We start from the raw sequence: 18,172 nt of genomic DNA, 5'->3' as shown, positions 1-18,172 counted from the left end.
TTTCAATAAAGAAGACTCAATTATTTTCTTGCTGCACTGCATGAATTATACTTTTTTTAAAAAAAATCCTCTCTTTGTCAGGTGATAGAAACCAGCGCCACATGGGAAGGTCCAATTAAACTGATTTATTGCCATCAGCCTGTGCACAAGAATCTTCTCAACTGTTAATATCTACTTGGAGTTAGATAAGGGTTCATGGAATTCGAGGGGTGGGGGGGGTTGTAGTTAGTCTGCTTGTGGCTATGTAGGGATTCTAGGAGACTATCTGGACTGCCTTGCAGTTTCTTGGCAACATTGTTCAGAAGTGGTTTGCCATTGCCCCCTTCCTCGGGCTAAAAGAAAGTGACTAGCCCAAGATCACCCACCTAGCTTTGTGCCTAAAATGGGACTAGAACTCAATCTCTCATTTTCTATTGAATAATCATGATATATCAAAATAGTAAAAGCCAATACTATATCAGTGCTTTATTTCCTATCCCTTTTGGCTTCCTCCATTCTATGATATCTGATCTTGAGAGCCCCCCTTCTCTCCCAAGAAATTATAAAATGATGGAGTGGATGGTGAAAGTGTGTTTTACTGATAAATACTATTCCATTAGAATGGAAAGATGGAATGTTAGATACATGTTTTATTTTTCACACATTTTCAATATTGATCTTGATCTTCTTATGTTTAAAGATTCTTATTCAAAAGTAAGTCTCACTGATTTCCGTTTTGATTTCCCCTCCCCAGTAAATATATCAATGTATGTTCTCCAACCTTCACAAGGAAATAAATTTTGTAAGAACTCTTTATTTTCTCTTATTTGTCCCTTACATTAGACTGTATTTTCATAGCTACTCTGGACTTCACCACTTAATGTATTAATAAAATATACCAGAACTTGAAATGGTCCATAATCTATGTTCTGAAATCAGGAATTGTTCCAATAAATTTAGGCTTCTGGAAATAACATTTATAAATAGCTCTTTTACAGATTTTCTGTAGTATTATCAGTAATCCTGACTTTTAAGTGTTTGAGCTATGATTCAAATCATGTGCCTTGGATACAGTAGTTGTTTTGACCTTTTTTGGATGTGGGCTTATGCAAAGAATGGAAGAAGCTCTTAAGCAAATTTGTCCTATCTTTGTGTGTGTGTGTGTGTGTGTGTGTGTGTGAGAGAGAGAGAGAGAGAGAGAGAGAGAGAGAGAGAGAGAGAGAGAGAGAGAGAGAGAATGAATATGAGAGAGAGAAACAGGTGCCTTTGGTTCTACTTATTCTTCTCCGGTAGATCAGAAAGGAAGGATGCTTACTGCGTTAGGACTGTATCAATCTTTCACAGATCTATGGAATTACAAAGCACTTCTTTTCAAATTCTTATTTTTTCTGTATTTGGAGACTGCTTTGGAAGTACTTCTGTCTGTCTGAGTATGGGTGTTTATATACCCCACTTTTCTTCAGTCCAACCCTTCATTGGTTGTGGAGACAGCCAGGAGTAGTTACCATAATAGCCATCAAATCAGAGAAAAGATGTAGCTGCATAAAAGAATGTGAAAAGAGTGGTTTGCACATGCATCCACATTTTTCTGAAACACCTCTTTCAAAAGATTTGCAAAGCCTTATCAGCTACTCTAATAAAAAAATTTATACTAAGAATGATATGAAAAATTACAGGTATTGTGGACTGTTATAAGGCAATGAAAATAAATCTGGTTTGTAGGATTTCATAATTCCGTGATGGCGAACATATGGCACGTGTGCCACAGGTGGCATGCAGAGCCCTCTCTATGGGCACGCGAGCCGTCACCCCAGCTCAGCTCTACTGTGAATGCGCACAAGCCTCCCGCTGGCCAGCTGGTTTTCAGGTCTCTGCTGTGCATTCATGGGGGGCAAGGCGCATGTGGGAGATGCGCACACATGCATGGGGGATGGGGTATGCACAAGAGTCATGCACGCATGCACGGGGTTGCACATGCATGCGTAGGGCCATGCGCTCATGGCCGAGGCCACGCATGCATGCATGGGGACCGGACATGCGCAGGGTCGTGCACGCATGCATAGGAGTCTGCACAGGGGGTTGCACACGCATTACATTATGGGTGTGCGTGCGCACTCACGCACATTCACACGCATACTTTGGGCATTCGGTGCTGAAAAGGTTAGCCATCACTGTCATAACTGATCCCAATAAAGAATTTGGCGATGAAGCTGAGGGAAGAGAATGTAATTTTTATAAGGGGAAATATGAGAATTCCTGAAACAGATAGAATAAAGAGAGAAAGAACAGAATTTTGATAGATGAATTATATGGGCTGTTTCCGTGCTGAAAAATGTAAACACATATCTTGCAAGGAAACATTTATGTATTTCATTTATATACCATATGCTCTGAACCATGAGGCCAGCCTGAAGTAGTTTGCAGTAGAACATAATGACAATCAAAATAAAATGGTATCCAAAGCAAATATTACAATGCAATTTAAAATCATCAGGATTATAATAACTTGGCTTCCAGCAATAAATATTAAAACACTGTGGAAGAGCTCCATTTTCATTGCTTTTTTAAATTACAGGAGGGATACTACCATATGGATCTCTAGAGGGAGACTTTTCAAAAGAATACAGACTCCCAGCAGACCATTAACAGTTGCCCCCTTTTCTGAACTTCTCAAAGTTAGGAGAGAGAGCTTTCAGGATCCCCATGCAGGAAAGGTAGCCAAGTCTAATAGGTTTGATTTGAAGCAGATGATTACCTGAGATGCCAAGCTTTTAATGTTAAAATCATAACTTTGAATTGTACCCCAGAGTCTATGGGTAGCCACTGCAGAACCCTCTTCATCAGTGTTACGTTCAAGTAAAAGTAATGACTATTACCTAATGACAGGCAGGCTGCTACATGTTGAACCAACTGTGGTTCCTGACAGTCTTAGAGTCAATTAAAGTGATACATACAGGAGGTGACAAGAATGTGAGTCACTGTTGTCAGGTCTATTTCTCCAGAAAGGCTGAAACTGGCATACTAGCAGTAGCAACTTGTTTCTTTCCATCTAGGCCCTGACAACCAACAAGAATTAGGTCAAGACTTCTACTGCCTTAGCAACCCAATGCAGGGTTTCATGCCCTAGTCTAAAACTTGACTGAAAAGAGTCCAGATAATCCCATTTCTCCTATAATATTCTGTTGTTGGAACCTCACCAATAACCTTCTCCATAAAGGAAAGGTTATAAATTGGACAATAGTTGTCCACTATGGTTGGATCTACAGAATGTCTCTTCAGGAGGAGCCAATTTTTTCAAGGTGACAGCCACCATAGGGCCAATTCACATATGGCTGATATACTGCCCTGTTTTTCACTTCTTGTCCAGAATATTTTGTTTTTGTCAAAATGTTGCCTAAATAATTAACAGAACCTCATTGCTTTTTCTCACTCTTCAAAAGGGAGAAGTACAAATGCTTTGCCATCTTTATTTCTGTAGTTTAGGCTTAAAATTATCTCAGACACATGTTTGGTAAATTTGTTTCTGATCTTCCTCTATCAAATTTAAGGTTATCTTTTACTATTGCATCTCCCAAAGCTTCTCAGTAAACCAGGCATGATTGAAATTATATAATGTCTATACCATCTATGCACTACAATGTAACTAAATTTTAAAAATGGATAAATATAAGAAGATAGTAGTTAAAATTAGGTAGCAAAACAGGCAGGATTCCTAGCAAGGAGAAAATTAACAAAGATATGCTTAAGATTCTTCTGAAAATACTATAAAAATATAACACAATTGACTGGGGAGGGGATTCAAGAATGTTGGACTGGCACCAAGAAGGCCCCGTCTAGTTAATTTTAAAAGAAAAGATAAAACAATCTTTTCTATGGAATCTATTTCCCACAAACAAAATTTGGAATGAGACATTCCTTAGGTCAGAGGGTCTCAAGCCATACAAAGATTTTTACAGCATCTTGAGTTTTGCATGAAAAATAATCAGGACCAATTTATCAAAATAAATGCTTATATGCATGCAGTGAATACTGCTGATAGGCATCTGCCAGATTTTGAAACTGCTGAAATGTCTATGCAGTAGAATGATAAATCATGCATAGATGGAATAAGGACTTCTAGCTATTGAGCCAGAAACAGATAACTCGGACAGTCTAAGATGAAAAGTTTGTAACAACAAAAAGATTTTCAGATGGTAAAATCTCACTAGAGTAGGGGCATGGGCTTTCAATGGGCCAAGCTTCCTTTGAACTCTATTCAAAACTATGGGTGGTTCTCAAAAGAGAATTATTTCTGCCACAACTCTGTTTCATTCATGGAATTTTAGTGGGGGGGGCAGATGTTGTCATCTGCTATTGTAATTTGCTTCTTTCATCTTTTCATAGAAAACTGTTAAGGTGGAGGGAAAAAAACTTTACAAAGTTTTTCTGTGAATATACGATGGAAGAACCCTTTCCTATGTTCTTATTAACTGTATTTGAAATGTCTATAGAATGTATAATGTGTTCCCCATTGTTATGCATGAAAGAATATGCTCATTTGGAAGGAATAAAGATTTCAAAGATATAAATGTGATAAACTCATAATTGATTTGGGCTCAAAAAGAAATAGAATCAATAAAAGAGGAATAACATTATCTAAAATCACTTCCAATCAAAATATTTCAATATTTTGAACCAGTTTCTAAACATAGATACTTGAGAGAAATTTAAGGTAACAAAAACATGAGAGTGTTGTTTTAACACACTGTTTTACCCAAGATTTGTATCAAGTGAATAGATGCCATCTTGGTTCCCTTTAATGCAGACATTGTAACCAGCAGCAAAACCAAGGTACAGTGTCTGCATTAAGGGGATATGTTTTGAATTTGTGTTGCACAGTGAGTCTGATTCCTTGCATAAAATTTGGCTCCTCAGGAATTAAAAATAGCATTCACATACTCTTTTTACCTAAGGGTTTATCTCAGCATGTTATGCAAACATCGTTACAATAATCCTTATGTAATTAAATATGTCTAATCATGGCTAGATTTGCATTTCCCCCATAATGTGAATTATGTATAGTTGCAACAATTCTCTGAAATGTACTAATTGCTAAATACAGAATCTATTTGAATTTAATGAGATCTGAAAATATACTTTCTACCTAATTATTGATGGTTCTAATTTAATTTTTAATTGTTGATTTAATATTTTGTATATTTTACAGTAAACTACTATGAGATACATTTTAATAAAAATATAAATAACATGGAAGTTGTTAGTATATAAACTCTACTTAGCTGCAGTAGCTATGTTGGTATACAGAAGCAAAGTTATGACCCGAACTATTTTCAAACTCTGTTTGACAGGGATTAACTAATTCTTGATTAGTTTTGTATTTAACATATTTTCAGGTTTTGCATGCATTGGTAATAGGTTTCTTTTTCCCAGAGAAATTTACTTCTGCGGAAAAAGATCAGAAAGACAGGTAAAGTTAGCATCCTTATTTTCGTGGTAACAAATAACTGGCATGATGTCTGGACTGAATCAGTGTCTTGCCTGATTTCATCAAATGAATTATTAAGTTAGGCTTTAATAAGAGACTCATTAGTTCATACCTTGGAATCTTAGTCATTATGCTTCATTACTGCTTTGTTCTCTCTGTAACTGCGCATTACGATACGTATGTTGTGCTCTTTCAATTTTTGGCAGTTCCTTAGTAGGTTTTTTATTTTTATTTTTGGGGAACACTGAGTATTTGTACCGTAACTCTTTGAACAACTGCAACAGAAACATTTCTAGCTATAGTATCATTAACAAGTTTTGTACAATTCAGTAGGGTTAGCCTATCTGAGTTACAAGAGCTTGTTATTAGATGGCAAGAAAAATATACAGGCAGCTCTTTCCTATTATCTAGCAGTTGTCTGGATTTTTTTCAGCTCAAAAAGGATGTTCTGGTATTTATTTATTAAATTTATATGCTTACTCAGAAGTGACCAATCTGATTATAGCTCTAAGTCAATGGCACTTTGTTCAAGATTGGCTAATGCATGTTTGTAGCCTTTCAGGATAATGGATGCACATGAGAAGCCATAGGATTTTAATTTTTCATGTATTTGCCTGACACCAGGGAAACTGGTGGTATAATTAAAAGGACCAAATGGGCTGGAAAAAAAGAAGCTTAAGACAATATGAAAGAATGTGAATCCAGGTGGAGGTTTCTATTTTGAGTAGGCTACAATGAAGCACTACATTTGAAATGCAGTGGGGTACTTAGAAGAACTCAGCAACCTAGAGTGAACTCTTTTTGAGGAGGGTAACGTAATGGCCCAACTGGTCTCCCAAGAGGAACTGAGCTCAGATCTTTGGTCAAGAAGGCTTTGAGTGCTATGGATGTGTGCTGAACTCCTTCAAGGAAGTAGAAGGATTGTAGAGCTGAAGCAGTTTTCTCTGTGTTTAAGATGACATAGTTGGTTTGGGATTTCCATGCTGCTGTCATGGAAAAACGACTCTTGGTATTTGAAGGTCTTGAAAGTTCAGTTTAGCCACCAGATATGTATAGCTTAGGTCTCTTGGAAAACACCATGACCTTGCTTTTTGAGCAGTTAATTTCTAGCAGCTCTTCTTGATAGTACTCGGCAAGTGTATAAAGTGTTCACTTTGGGCCAATGTGCCTGTTTTGATAGATGGAGAGATTGATTGTTCAATTAGCTTCTGAATGGAATAAAAAGGGGAACTCGAGTGCACCCTTGTCTTATACCTCATTTGGCTTACCATCTTGTAAATTTGAGTAGCAATACTTTCCTTTGTATTTGCTTTGTTGCCCTACTCTATGTTTGTTGTGTAGTTTTTTGGAAAAATGAAACAAGCTACTATATCATGTGTTGTGGCAATGAACAAAAAAATACACACGAAGCATAATCTCTGTTATATTTTTAATGTAAAGCAAAGTCATTGTTCTCAGTTAAGGTTTCTGCTTGAATATGGAGCTAATACTGAAATACTAGAAGTAGTTCAAGAATTGTTGAATTGATGCATATAAAACAGTACATTCAGAAACATCCTGGTGTTTCTTTTTTATGACGTTTCTTAAATCTTTCTACAAAATGTTGTGCAAGATTTTATTATTTTGCAGAATCTTTTTATTTTAGATATCCTTTAGAATATACAAAGGACAAAAAGCTGTTAAATGCCCTCACATTCATAATCAAATATATTAAGGTATTTTGTTTCTGCAACTTAATTACTATTGAAATTTGCTGATTATCTTTGTTCAACATTGTGAAATTGGAAAATAACCTAGTTAAAATAAGATTAAGAACATTTCTTTTTTGGCCATGATTTTATTAGCCTGGTTTCATATATGGCTGTTTTGTTTCTATAGACTCTGCTTAAATGGAAGCCACTTCTGGGAACTTGATGGTCTCTACTGACATAGGCTTTGCATAGCCACTGTACCACCCCAGAGATTGCAATGAGTGGAGGAGGAGAACAGCCGGATATTCTTACTGTGGGGATATTGGTAAAAGAAAGATGGAAAGTGGTAAGTATGTAATAGTTTTATTGATTTTTTTCAGATGTTTGGCTATATAACATTCAATCAAATAAAAAGAAATCAAAATGTTATGTATATAATTTAAGAGAGCAGACATAGCTGTAAACTGCAAGATGGGAGAAGATTGTGCATTGCATCCTTCTTAAATACGGTCTTGATCAGCATGATAAATAAATAATCAGGTTATGGCTTACCAACCAACCTGCTCCTGCTCTTTTCCTGGGTTCCTGTGTAGTTGAAAACTTCACTGTTCCTCCTTTTCCATCATTCTTACATGATATTTTAAAAATGTTCTGTATAATAATAGTTCTGCCTTTATTAGGCTAGTATAGTGCAATTTTCTAAGCATTATTTGCTAGTCCAGGTTAACCTCTTTTCCCTCTAAACACAATCTCCTTGATGTCTGCAGAGGTTTCTTCGGTTTTTTTAGTTAACGTACACACATAACTCCCCCCCTCTCTTTGTTTCTTTCACACGCATACACACTCATTCAGAGGAGGAAGCTGAAAAATCCAGCAGGGGATAAATGAGTGGAGAGAAGGGCAGTAGGAGGAGCATGTATTTGACTGAATGGATCTGTGTGTGTCTGAGTGAGAGAGGAATATTTAAAGGGAAAGATGCAATATGTATTTTTGAGAGAAAATGATGGGTGCTTGAGGTCCTGCTTGTTTTTTTTTTTATGTATGATGGAAAATGATTTCAAATGTATCTACAAAATAGAATATACTCTTATAGAGTAAGTAGTGTTATATAAAGCTTAGAAAAGAAGTAAGAAATTATAAACAGAATAAAGGCATTAGGTAAAAAAAGATATAGTATATAGGTAAATATAGTTTATACCAAGTTTTTATCTTTCTATTTTTAACTCTACCATTTCCATACAAGATTTCATGTGCTATTTGTCTCCTTTATTTTAATGTTTTGTGGTATAATAAGGCATGAGAATAGGGTGGCATATCCAGAACCACCCAAACAGGATTTTTCTGCACTACAATCAGGAGGCAGAGAGAGGAATGAGAAATACCTGCCAGAAGAATATTTTAGTAATTAACAATGACACAGCTAAAGCATATTCAATAAAATGCAGTATCTTTTGTCAGAAGTCCTGGATCCTACACATATTCATCAAATGATAATTACTTATTCTTAGTGTAAAGAATAAGTATCAGTGTAAAATTACACTGTAAAATAAGTATTAGTGTAAAATTAATAAGTATCAGAATGTCAAGTCATCATCAGTAAAGAGTTTGGAAGCCCTGTGGATGAATGGTTGAAGATACAATAGCTGTTGGAAAGGACAAAAGAGCCAAAAGATAATGATCTGCATCTTAGTTATATTCAGTCTGAGGTAATGGGAAGACATCCAACATAAAACAATTACAATTACAAGACAGTCTGTCATGGCTGACTATGCATTGTTATCAAGGGTCCAAAAATTGATAGACGTGAGTATAAACACCATAATAATGATAATAAAAGACTTGAATATGAATCTGAATACTCAAGGGAAGAGTATGAAGGATAAACAAAATAAGTTCTAGGATTGATCTCTGAGGGATAAATGTAATAAGGAGAAATTCCCAAGACTAAAAATCTAACATGCAACATTGCAAAACAACGAGAAGGAAGAAAAAAAAAAAAGAACCAATAAGGTATCCAGTCAGTGATATCCAGGGATCATAATGTCGCTAGCTGTTTCTAAATGGTCAAGTGTATTAAATACTGCTGTCAGTTAAAAAAAAGAAAGTCTGACACCAAGGTAAAGGATATTTTGGGCACCAAAATATCATTTAGAATTCAAGAATGTGCTATCTCAGTTGAATGGCCTGCTTGAAGTCTTTCTTGATGTGCATTGAGAAGGTTGTTAGAATACAAGTGAAGAATCCATCGTGAAAAGGGAACTCTTCCAAAGATATTCCAAAGGTGCTTTTTCAGGAGGCAACTGGACTTCCTTGTTTTTTCTTTGAAGACGTTCCGCTTCTCATCCAAGAAGCTTCTTCAGCTGTGACTGGATAGTAGGGAATGGAAGGATTTATATTCCTTGCAGAGAGCTAGTCATTTGCATCCTTTTAGTGGGTTGTTGAAGTGCTTGGAGGTTTATCTGTTTCCTCAGGGTCACCTGAATAGTGTTCCTGGTTCCTGTAGTCTGCAATTTTTTCTCTGGAAATCCATTCCTACTCCCACACCATTCAAAGGGTGTCCATCCCAAATTGTATAGCTAAAAGACTGTAGAGATTCTCAGTCATCCCCATCATGGTTGTCCCAAAGGTGCTTTTTCAGGAGGCAACTGGACTTTCTTGTTTTTTCTTTGAAGATGTTTCACTTCTCATCCAAGAAGCTTCTTCAGCTCTGAAGAAATATATTTCTTGGTGGAGAAATATCTGTTTCCTGTATCAATAGAATATATAAGAGGATTGCTGAGCACTTCAGCCAAATGGACAAATTTTCAGTACTTGTCTCACAGGGGAATGAATGCTGCATCTAGAGAGTTTTTACAAAATTGCAGCAAGATGGGGTTCTCCCTCAGCAGCAGCAACCTGATAGCAACAGATGGTAATAGACAAGTGATTTGCTTTCCCCCCTAATTTAAAGGTCCCAGAACAGAGAATTCTACAGCCAATATACAGTAGTTAATTTAAATCAAACATATTTACATATTTTTATTTTTTAAAGTTTTTATTAAAGTTTACTGTGGTATAAAATACAAATGGAAATAAAGATTTAAAAAAGGAGAAAGGAATGCAAGGTAGAAAGAAAAAGAAAAGCACTGACTTCTGACTCTTTGGTGTAATATAATACAAAGTACAGTTGCAAGCTCAGCTTTTTGCTTTGTATTTCTAGTAGATACAAGCCATTTCTATAACTACAAAAGTAATTTAGTCATCAAAATCTAAAATCTGAGTTTCATTTTTTTTCTGTTTTGAGCATAAAGTCCAGAAGCAGTTTCCATGTGGAAACAAAACTGGATGAGTTCTTCTCTTTAATTAAACAGATAGCTTTGCCCATCTCCATCAATTTCATCACTTTTTCCATCCATTCTTCCACTTGGGGATTGTCATGTCATTTTTTTCATGTAGAAAATAATTGTTACTGTCTACATATATAATAACAAAGTTCCAATTTTTTTCATGTTCTTTATCCAATAGCCCTAAAAGGAAAAGTTCATGTTTCAATTTTTTAATTGTTTTAAGAATCTTCTGAATTAAGACAAAAATCTGACCCCAATATTTCTTTGTTTTGTTACAAGTCCACTAAAGATGATACAAAATATCTTCTTTACATTTACAACAAATATTTGAGATATCTTTATACCTTAAATAAAATAAATTTAATAAATAAATAAAACATTTACATATTTTTCTTAATGATTTTTATATTTAGTCGATCAGATGGAATAATTTTAATTGTTAATGAACTAAAGTCTTTTAATTAAAATTTTACATATAATTTTATATTAATTATTTTATTTTAATGCTATTGTTTCTTCTAAAAAAAGTCCAGAGGTATTACATGTTCTTGAAAGTAATACATTTACATTTACACAGCATTTTAGAAAAGATATTCTTGTTTCTGTGGTATGAAAGCTGTTTCTAGAATTATAGCTTTTGCAATGGATGCCTGTTATTTAAAAAATCAATGTTTTGCGTTTGATTAAATCTACATATGAAACTATATTCCAATTAAAATTCCTATATATAATTGGCTCAGATTTATTTTAAATGGATGATAATCCTATTTTAGTACATTTTTCTAGCAGTCTTATACTTTGCATGATTCTAGCTTTGTAACTGATGGGTAACATGAAAATTCTGGATGTTAATATCTTGATTGTAACAGTACTATCATGGAGTTTTTTTTAATTTTCTGAAACAATTGCTCATATACAGCCAACAATATTATTTTAGAATTTCTATTATTTTGCCTAATTTATTTCTCAGCAATAATAAAAAAATCTGTGCACATAATATAACAGTACAGTTTAAATATGTTTAGTAATTAGACAATATGCAAAATTTATATCAGGTAACACAAAAACTGTAATTTTAAATAATGCACTAGATTGATAGTCTTATTTATTACAGATAAAGAAAATTGGAGGTGGAGGATTTGGAGAAATTTACGATGCAATGGACATACTTACTCGAGAGAACGTTGCACTGAAGGTGGAGTCAGCGCAGCAGCCAAAGCAAGTTCTGAAAATGGAAGTAGCTGTGTTGAAAAAACTGCAAGGTAAGATGAACAAAGATCCTTATACTGTGGTTGCTAAGCCTCTGACACACGTTGCTAATGTATAGCAATTGTCCTATTGTTCTGAAAGTCAAAACGGTGAGACAAGCTTGAAAAATCAGGAAAAGGTCTGAGTATGAATAAGATATTCATTGATCAGGTGGCAGCAAAATTTAACAAATAAACAATATTTCTGAATGCAGTTGTGTTTATCAGAAAGCTTACTGAGTTCAGAAAGGCTTCATTACACATCAGTATGTTAAGGATTGTAACTTTAATCATATGTTGAGATTAAAAATAGGAAAGTTAAATTTACATTGACCTAATAATGACTTAAATGGGTAGGTTTATATGCATGAATGAAATATGGCAGCATTCATGTTTTTAAGTCTTTATAGTTAGGGATTGTGAATGCAGAATGTGCTTATTTTGAGTTTTGAAGATAACTATAGGAAACTAGGTGTTTAAAATCTTGGAAAAACAAATACGTTCTTGCTTACTCTTGTTGTCCACAGACTTCCTTTTAGCTGCCGCCCCCCCCTCCCCGTACTTTAATCATTATAGGCTCCACTTTGTCATATTTTCATTAAAAAAAATCAGTTATTGGGAACACAGGGAACCCCTTAGCCTTTGCTTTTCTATCTACTTTTAATATGCAAATAGTTTTAGCATTATTTAGCAAATAGTTTTAGGCTGGTGACCCCCAGGGGGAGAGCCTTCTCTGTGGGGGCACCTACCCTCTGGAATCAGCTCCCCCCAGAGATAAGGAGAATCCAAGACCTCAGTGCCTTCCGTCGCGCCCTTAAAACCCATTTATTTAAACAAGCGGGGCTGGCTTAAGATGAAATTTTTAACTGTTTTTAAATGTTTTAAACGTTTTTAATTGGTAAATGAGTTTTAATTGGGCCAAATTTATATATCTTTTAATTGTTTTTAATATTTGTTCTGCATGTTTTTTAATCTGGCTGTACACCGCCCTGAGTCCTCAGGGAGAAGGGCGGTATAGAAATCCAATATGAAATAAATAAAATAAATTTGTCAGTACTCAGAAACTGGCTCAAACCTTGTTAATTCTTGGATAGAAGACCTGCATGGAATAGTATAGCTGTAGGTTTGATGAGAGGTAAAAGAAGCCAAATGTAAACCAAACAACATAGACCTGTCCATGAATAGTTAAGTTTGATGAACGTTTTACCTTTATATTGTAAATATCTTCTTTTACTGTATTTATAGCCTGTTATCTATTTTTTATGTGAGTGAGACAGACAGATTGGCTTTAATGCTGGGTTTGAACATCTGATAACCTGATGTCTTGTGCATACTTTAAGGCTTTATGTAAAGAAATAAAATGCTAGTACAAATCTTGAGTACATCCCAGCATTTGCTTTCTTCTTATGGAAAAAAATTCATTTTTTAAATCTTCCATAAATTGATCTGTTCTCTGTTTGTGGTTGTTTATTTTAGGAACTTTTTGTATGAGAGAGGGCTGAAAGCTTTTAAGGCTTTAAATTCTTCCAGATTGCTTCTATCATAGAACTGATGACTTTAGGCATGTTGGATATTCCATTACAAATTCTTGAAACTGGATAAGGAAGAACTCATAACTCTCCAGCTGTCCATCTTTTATTATACAAATACTGTATCTGTGAAAGAGAACTTGCAATGTGCTTAGCAACTGGGGAGCCTGGCCAGTAGGGTATCGTCACAAAGATAAGTCTGGCAAGTGTGAGTTTACCTGTCTATTACTGCGTTGAAGAAAATATTCCAATAAAACGACTATTCAAAGAATTTGAAAAAAGAAATTGGAGCCAGAATTATTCTTTCTCAACAAGGCTTTATGGTGTAGTAACAAATTTTGATGCTGTCCATCAGATTAATGGCCATGAAAGGATAGAATTGTTTGAATTTTGTTATTGGCTGGATTCACCATCTTGTTCTTTAGCTGCTTCTTACTTATTTGTTTTATTTATTTGCTTTTGAATTATTATATTTTATCTTTCAGTTATATTATGAGTTGCCCAGAGTCATTTGGAGTTGGGTGGCACCTAAATCAAATAAATGTAAATTAAATTAAAATGTTGGTGGTATATTGTTTACTTTGTAGTACATTTCACTCAACATTTGCACATTTTTCTTATGTAATATTTTTCTATCCATTCATGACACTTGTTTGCATCTGCTAGATATAGATTTTTTTTTTTTAATTTGATTTATATGCCACCCTTCTCCGAAGACTCAGGGCGGCTTACAATGTGTTAAGCAATAGCCTTCATACTTTTGTATATTTTTAAAAAAGGTCAGCTTATTGCCCCCACAATCTGGGTCCTCATGAGACCCAAGTTGCAAGTTATACCTAAATATCAAGCAATATGAGCTTCAAATTCTCCCTTTAGTTTTCAATTAGTCTTCTAGATTTAATTGCTTCAAAACTTAAGTTATTTGTGTTCCCTTACCCAGAATATTTAGCTCTAATCGTCATTTGGATTCATTTAAACTCTTTTTAGGATATCTTGCTGGTTTTCATCTACAGGCATTTAAAGTCACAGGATTAGATTTTGATATAATGGTAATTCCCTTACTGTTTCAGGAAATTAATAAACTCTCATTATTTGCCTATTTTCCATATAGAAAGTACAACATTTCACAGTGTTATGGATAAAAAACAGTGCTTCTTCCAAACCAGTTCTGGTTCATTCAGTGGAATAAGCAAAGTTCATATTCTTCATTGTTGTGTTTGTGCATATTTCAGAATCATTCAATGTAAAAGATAATTTTTATCATTCTTATATCAGTTTTTTGAGAATATTTCCAGAATTTAAGAATGAAAGGTTTTGCTCAGGATCTCTTCTTGTTTGGAATCATTAATATTTGTAAGTACTTAAAAGAAGTGTCTGCAGAGACACCTTGACAGGAGAAGTAGATCCCTGCAACCAGTTGTTATTAGGGGGAGTATATTTAGTGGCTGGCACAATTCTATCTTTTCTAACCACTTTGTAAGTCTTTTTCTAAGTACAGAGGATGGGCAGTTGCCCCACTTTTGACTTCTCTAATTTATAGTTCTCCTATGACTGTCAGGGTTCCAAGGAACACCCCCAACGAAATAAAACTCCAAGGCCTGAGGTTCTTCAAAATTCCAATTATTAGAGATATCTTGTTGGCACATCTGGGAAAACCCGAATCTGAAAGCTTCCAGGTTTTCTCCACCCAGCTAACAGTTCACAGCCCTGCCCCACACCCACAAGTTCATCACATAGTCCAATCAACTCTTCACATTCAGCTGGATACAATCTCCAGGCAGTCTCCAGCAGATGCAGGCAAAAGTGTCCTTGAATACGGAATGTTGTTACGACTAACTTTCTATCGCTCCAATAAAACCCCCCTCCCAATTTCCCAGACTAAAATATGTGGCAGTTAGGAAGCAAAAAGGAAAACTGTTTTCCAAAACTGACAATGACATGACAGACTGCAGGAGTATACATTAATCTAAATCAAAGCTTGTTTTGTTTCAAATACATCTTCACTCCACACCTATCGGATTTAGATATTCTCATGTCATAATGAATATAACATGACCTATCCATAACCTGGTTAAGTATGTCATATGAACATGATAATTGTATATTTCTCTCTAGGCTAGTTTTAAATCAGTCTGATAATATTTTTCCTATTTTCCTCTTAAATCTTATGTTTTGAATAGAACTATTGAGGAGAGGACGGCTTGGATAAGTATAGGAAAATAAATATTCCTAGAAAAGTTGTTGGACAATATAAGACGATGGCTAAACAGTTTCTTGATTCAAGAGACTGAGACATTAATATCTCTATACTCTGCCTTATAGTGGCTGTGGCTCCCGGGGTCCCGATATAGCCATCTGGTGCCATCGCTGGCTATTGGGGGCGAGTCATTGGCCCCCACGGAGAGGGCTTGCAACTTGGGTGTCCTCCTGGATGCGCGGCTGTTTTTAGAAGAGCATATGACGGCCGTGGCCAGGGGGGCTTTTTATCAGGTTCGCCTGATCCGCCAGTTGCGTCCCTTTCTGGATTGGGACTCCCTGCGCACGGTCACTCATGCCCTCGTCACTTCCCGACTGGACTACTGCAATGCTCTCTACATGGGGCTCCCCTTGAAGAGCACCTGGAGGCTCCAGCTGGTCCAAAATGCAGCCACGCGGGTGATTATGGGAGTGGCGGGGCGCTCCCATGTAACACCTCTCCTGTGCGAGCTGCATTGGCTCCCAGTGGTCTTCCGGGTGCGATTCAAGGTATTGATTAACATCTTTAAAGCGCTCCATGACTTAGGACCTGGGTACTTACGGGACCGATTTCTGCTACCGACAGCCTCCCACCGGCCAGTACGCTCCCACAGGGCGGGGCTCCTCGGGGTGTCGTTGGTCAGACAATGTCGACTGGCGACCCCCCGAGGGAAAGCCTTCTCGGTGGGGGCTCCTGCCCTCTGGAATGAGCTGCCCCCGGAGGTACGGAGGATCCCAGACTTGCGCACCTTCCACCGTGCCCTGAAGACTTTGTTATTCCAGCAAGCCGGGCTAGCCTAATTTTAATGGTTTTAAATTTTAAATTGGATTTTAATTGGGATGTTTTTAATTGTGGGCCAAAATATTTAATTTAGTTTTAAATTGTTTTTTAACTTTTATATTTATGTATTTGATCTTGGCTGTTCACCGCCCTGAGTCCTTCGGGAGAAGGGCGGTATATAAATATCATAAATACATACATACATACATACATACATACATACATACATACATACATACATACATAAATAAATATCCTGTTCCTAGGATGAGGAATCTTTCAAAACCCTGTGCTTTCTCAACCTAAAGATGTAGTGGTTCTATTATCTGGGTGTATAAAATCAGACAGTGAGTTCTTAAAATAGATTCTGCATTTTTCTGACTACAGAAAAGTGTCAAATAGGGTCATGAGGTTTTTAACTATAGAATTAAGAGCAAATAGAAATAAAGCTAAGGGATCATATAAATTGGTCACAAATAAGTGCTGGAAAAATAGTTCTTTGGATGAGAGTTAAATCTCTTGCAGTGAATTTCTCCAGAATTTAGACATTCATCTCTGGAGGGAGCATATTACAGAGGAGAGGAGCAACAGCAGAGAAGATTTCTTCTTTGACCCACCAATTGAAATTCTTTAACTGAAGGGGTCCATAATATACTAGTAGGTATGTTATTCCTCTAAATCAGGGGTGGGCAATTGTGGCTCTTTTACAACCTGTGGACTTCAACTCCCAGAATTCCTGAGACAGCTTGGCTATCTCAGGAATTCTGGGAGTTGAAGTCCACAGGTTATAAAAGAGCCACAATTGCCCACCCCTGCCCTAAATCATAGCCACTACCAAAAATGCAGGCCTTTTCTGGCTCATCAGGTTCTTCCCCTGCAAGTTCTTTCAAACTGACCATAATTCAGTTTCCTTTCCCGCTATTGCTTTGCAAGGGAAGGTAGGTGGACATATAGCAAAAAAGATGTAGGAGGAACAAATTGAAAGGTGATATCAGAAACTTCTATCCATTATTCTAACTGTGTTTCATTTTTACCTTTGCTGCCCTGTTATGTAAGTAAAAGCTATTATATCTGTAGCTGACCAACAACAGAGGAATAATTAGTATATCTGATACTGAGGGCATGAAGGAGAAGTAGCCTGGTTGAACAGTGTCTTCTGCTGTGTCTTCCCCATTAGTGTCCACAAACTGATATAGTTTCACTTAATTATATTATATCAAGCTAATTTCACCAGGGGTGGGTTCTACTTACCTTTACTACGGTTCGCAACTGTAGTAAATCTGCACATACGTAGATCACCCTTGATGACGTTGGGGCGGGTGGGTGGAGCCTCCTGCCGGTTTTACTATCAGTTCTATAGAACCGGACCGAACCGGGAGCAACCTACAACTGAATTTCACTCTTTTCCTGTAGGTTAGGGGTCCCCAAAACCTGGACTGCAGCCCACTACTGGGCCATGGCCTATTTGCAACCAAGCTGCGCAAGTGGCAGGCAGGCGCACACAGACGTGCACGCAGCTAGACTAGTGTATGTGGCAGGCTGGTACACATGTGCGTGCAGCTTGACTTGTGCGACCGGCAGGCTGGCACACATGTGCATGGCCAGCTGAACTTGCAGTCAAGTAGTGCATGCCTGCTGCTCACATGGCCTGGTTCCCCTATATCCCATCCCCCCCCCCCCCCCGCCAGTGGGCCACCAAGCTGCAAAGCTTGAGGACCACTGCTTTAGAGTAATCATGCAAAATTCAGTGTTACATTGCATTTTTTGCAAAACTACTGCATTTTAATGTGATTTTTCACATACTAAATTTTGGGAGAATTGGGATATCAGGTTCAACATAGAAAAAATACCAGCTCCCATGTTCTTATTTTGGTTACATGAATAAGTGAATATCCTCAA

General features: G+C 36.5%; 1 protein-coding gene across 4 annotated transcripts in view; it reads left to right on the top strand.

The window, feature by feature from the left end:
- The window catches only part of TTBK2 (tau tubulin kinase 2), a 63,210-nt gene that overhangs the window by 2,448 nt on the left and 42,590 nt on the right, over positions 1–18,172 (top strand). For all 4 annotated transcript variants that reach the window (XM_034417747.2, XM_034417744.2, XM_087882255.1 and 1 more), the window contains exons 2-3: positions 7,343–7,501; positions 11,596–11,743. In XM_034417747.2, the coding sequence (XP_034273638.2) occupies positions 7,433–7,501; positions 11,596–11,743 (217 nt within the window). In that variant the 5' untranslated portion in view covers positions 7,343–7,432. The remainder of the gene's footprint in view (positions 1–7,342; positions 7,502–11,595; positions 11,744–18,172) is intronic.

This window comes from Pantherophis guttatus, chromosome 1 (assembly GCF_059756535.1).
Source record: "Pantherophis guttatus breed Tessera chromosome 1, ASM5975653v1, whole genome shotgun sequence".
In the NCBI taxonomy this organism is placed as follows: Eukaryota; Metazoa; Chordata; class Lepidosauria; order Squamata; family Colubridae; genus Pantherophis; species Pantherophis guttatus.
Note: the sequence above shows the minus strand (reverse complement) of the source record. Positions and strands in the feature narration are given on the sequence as shown.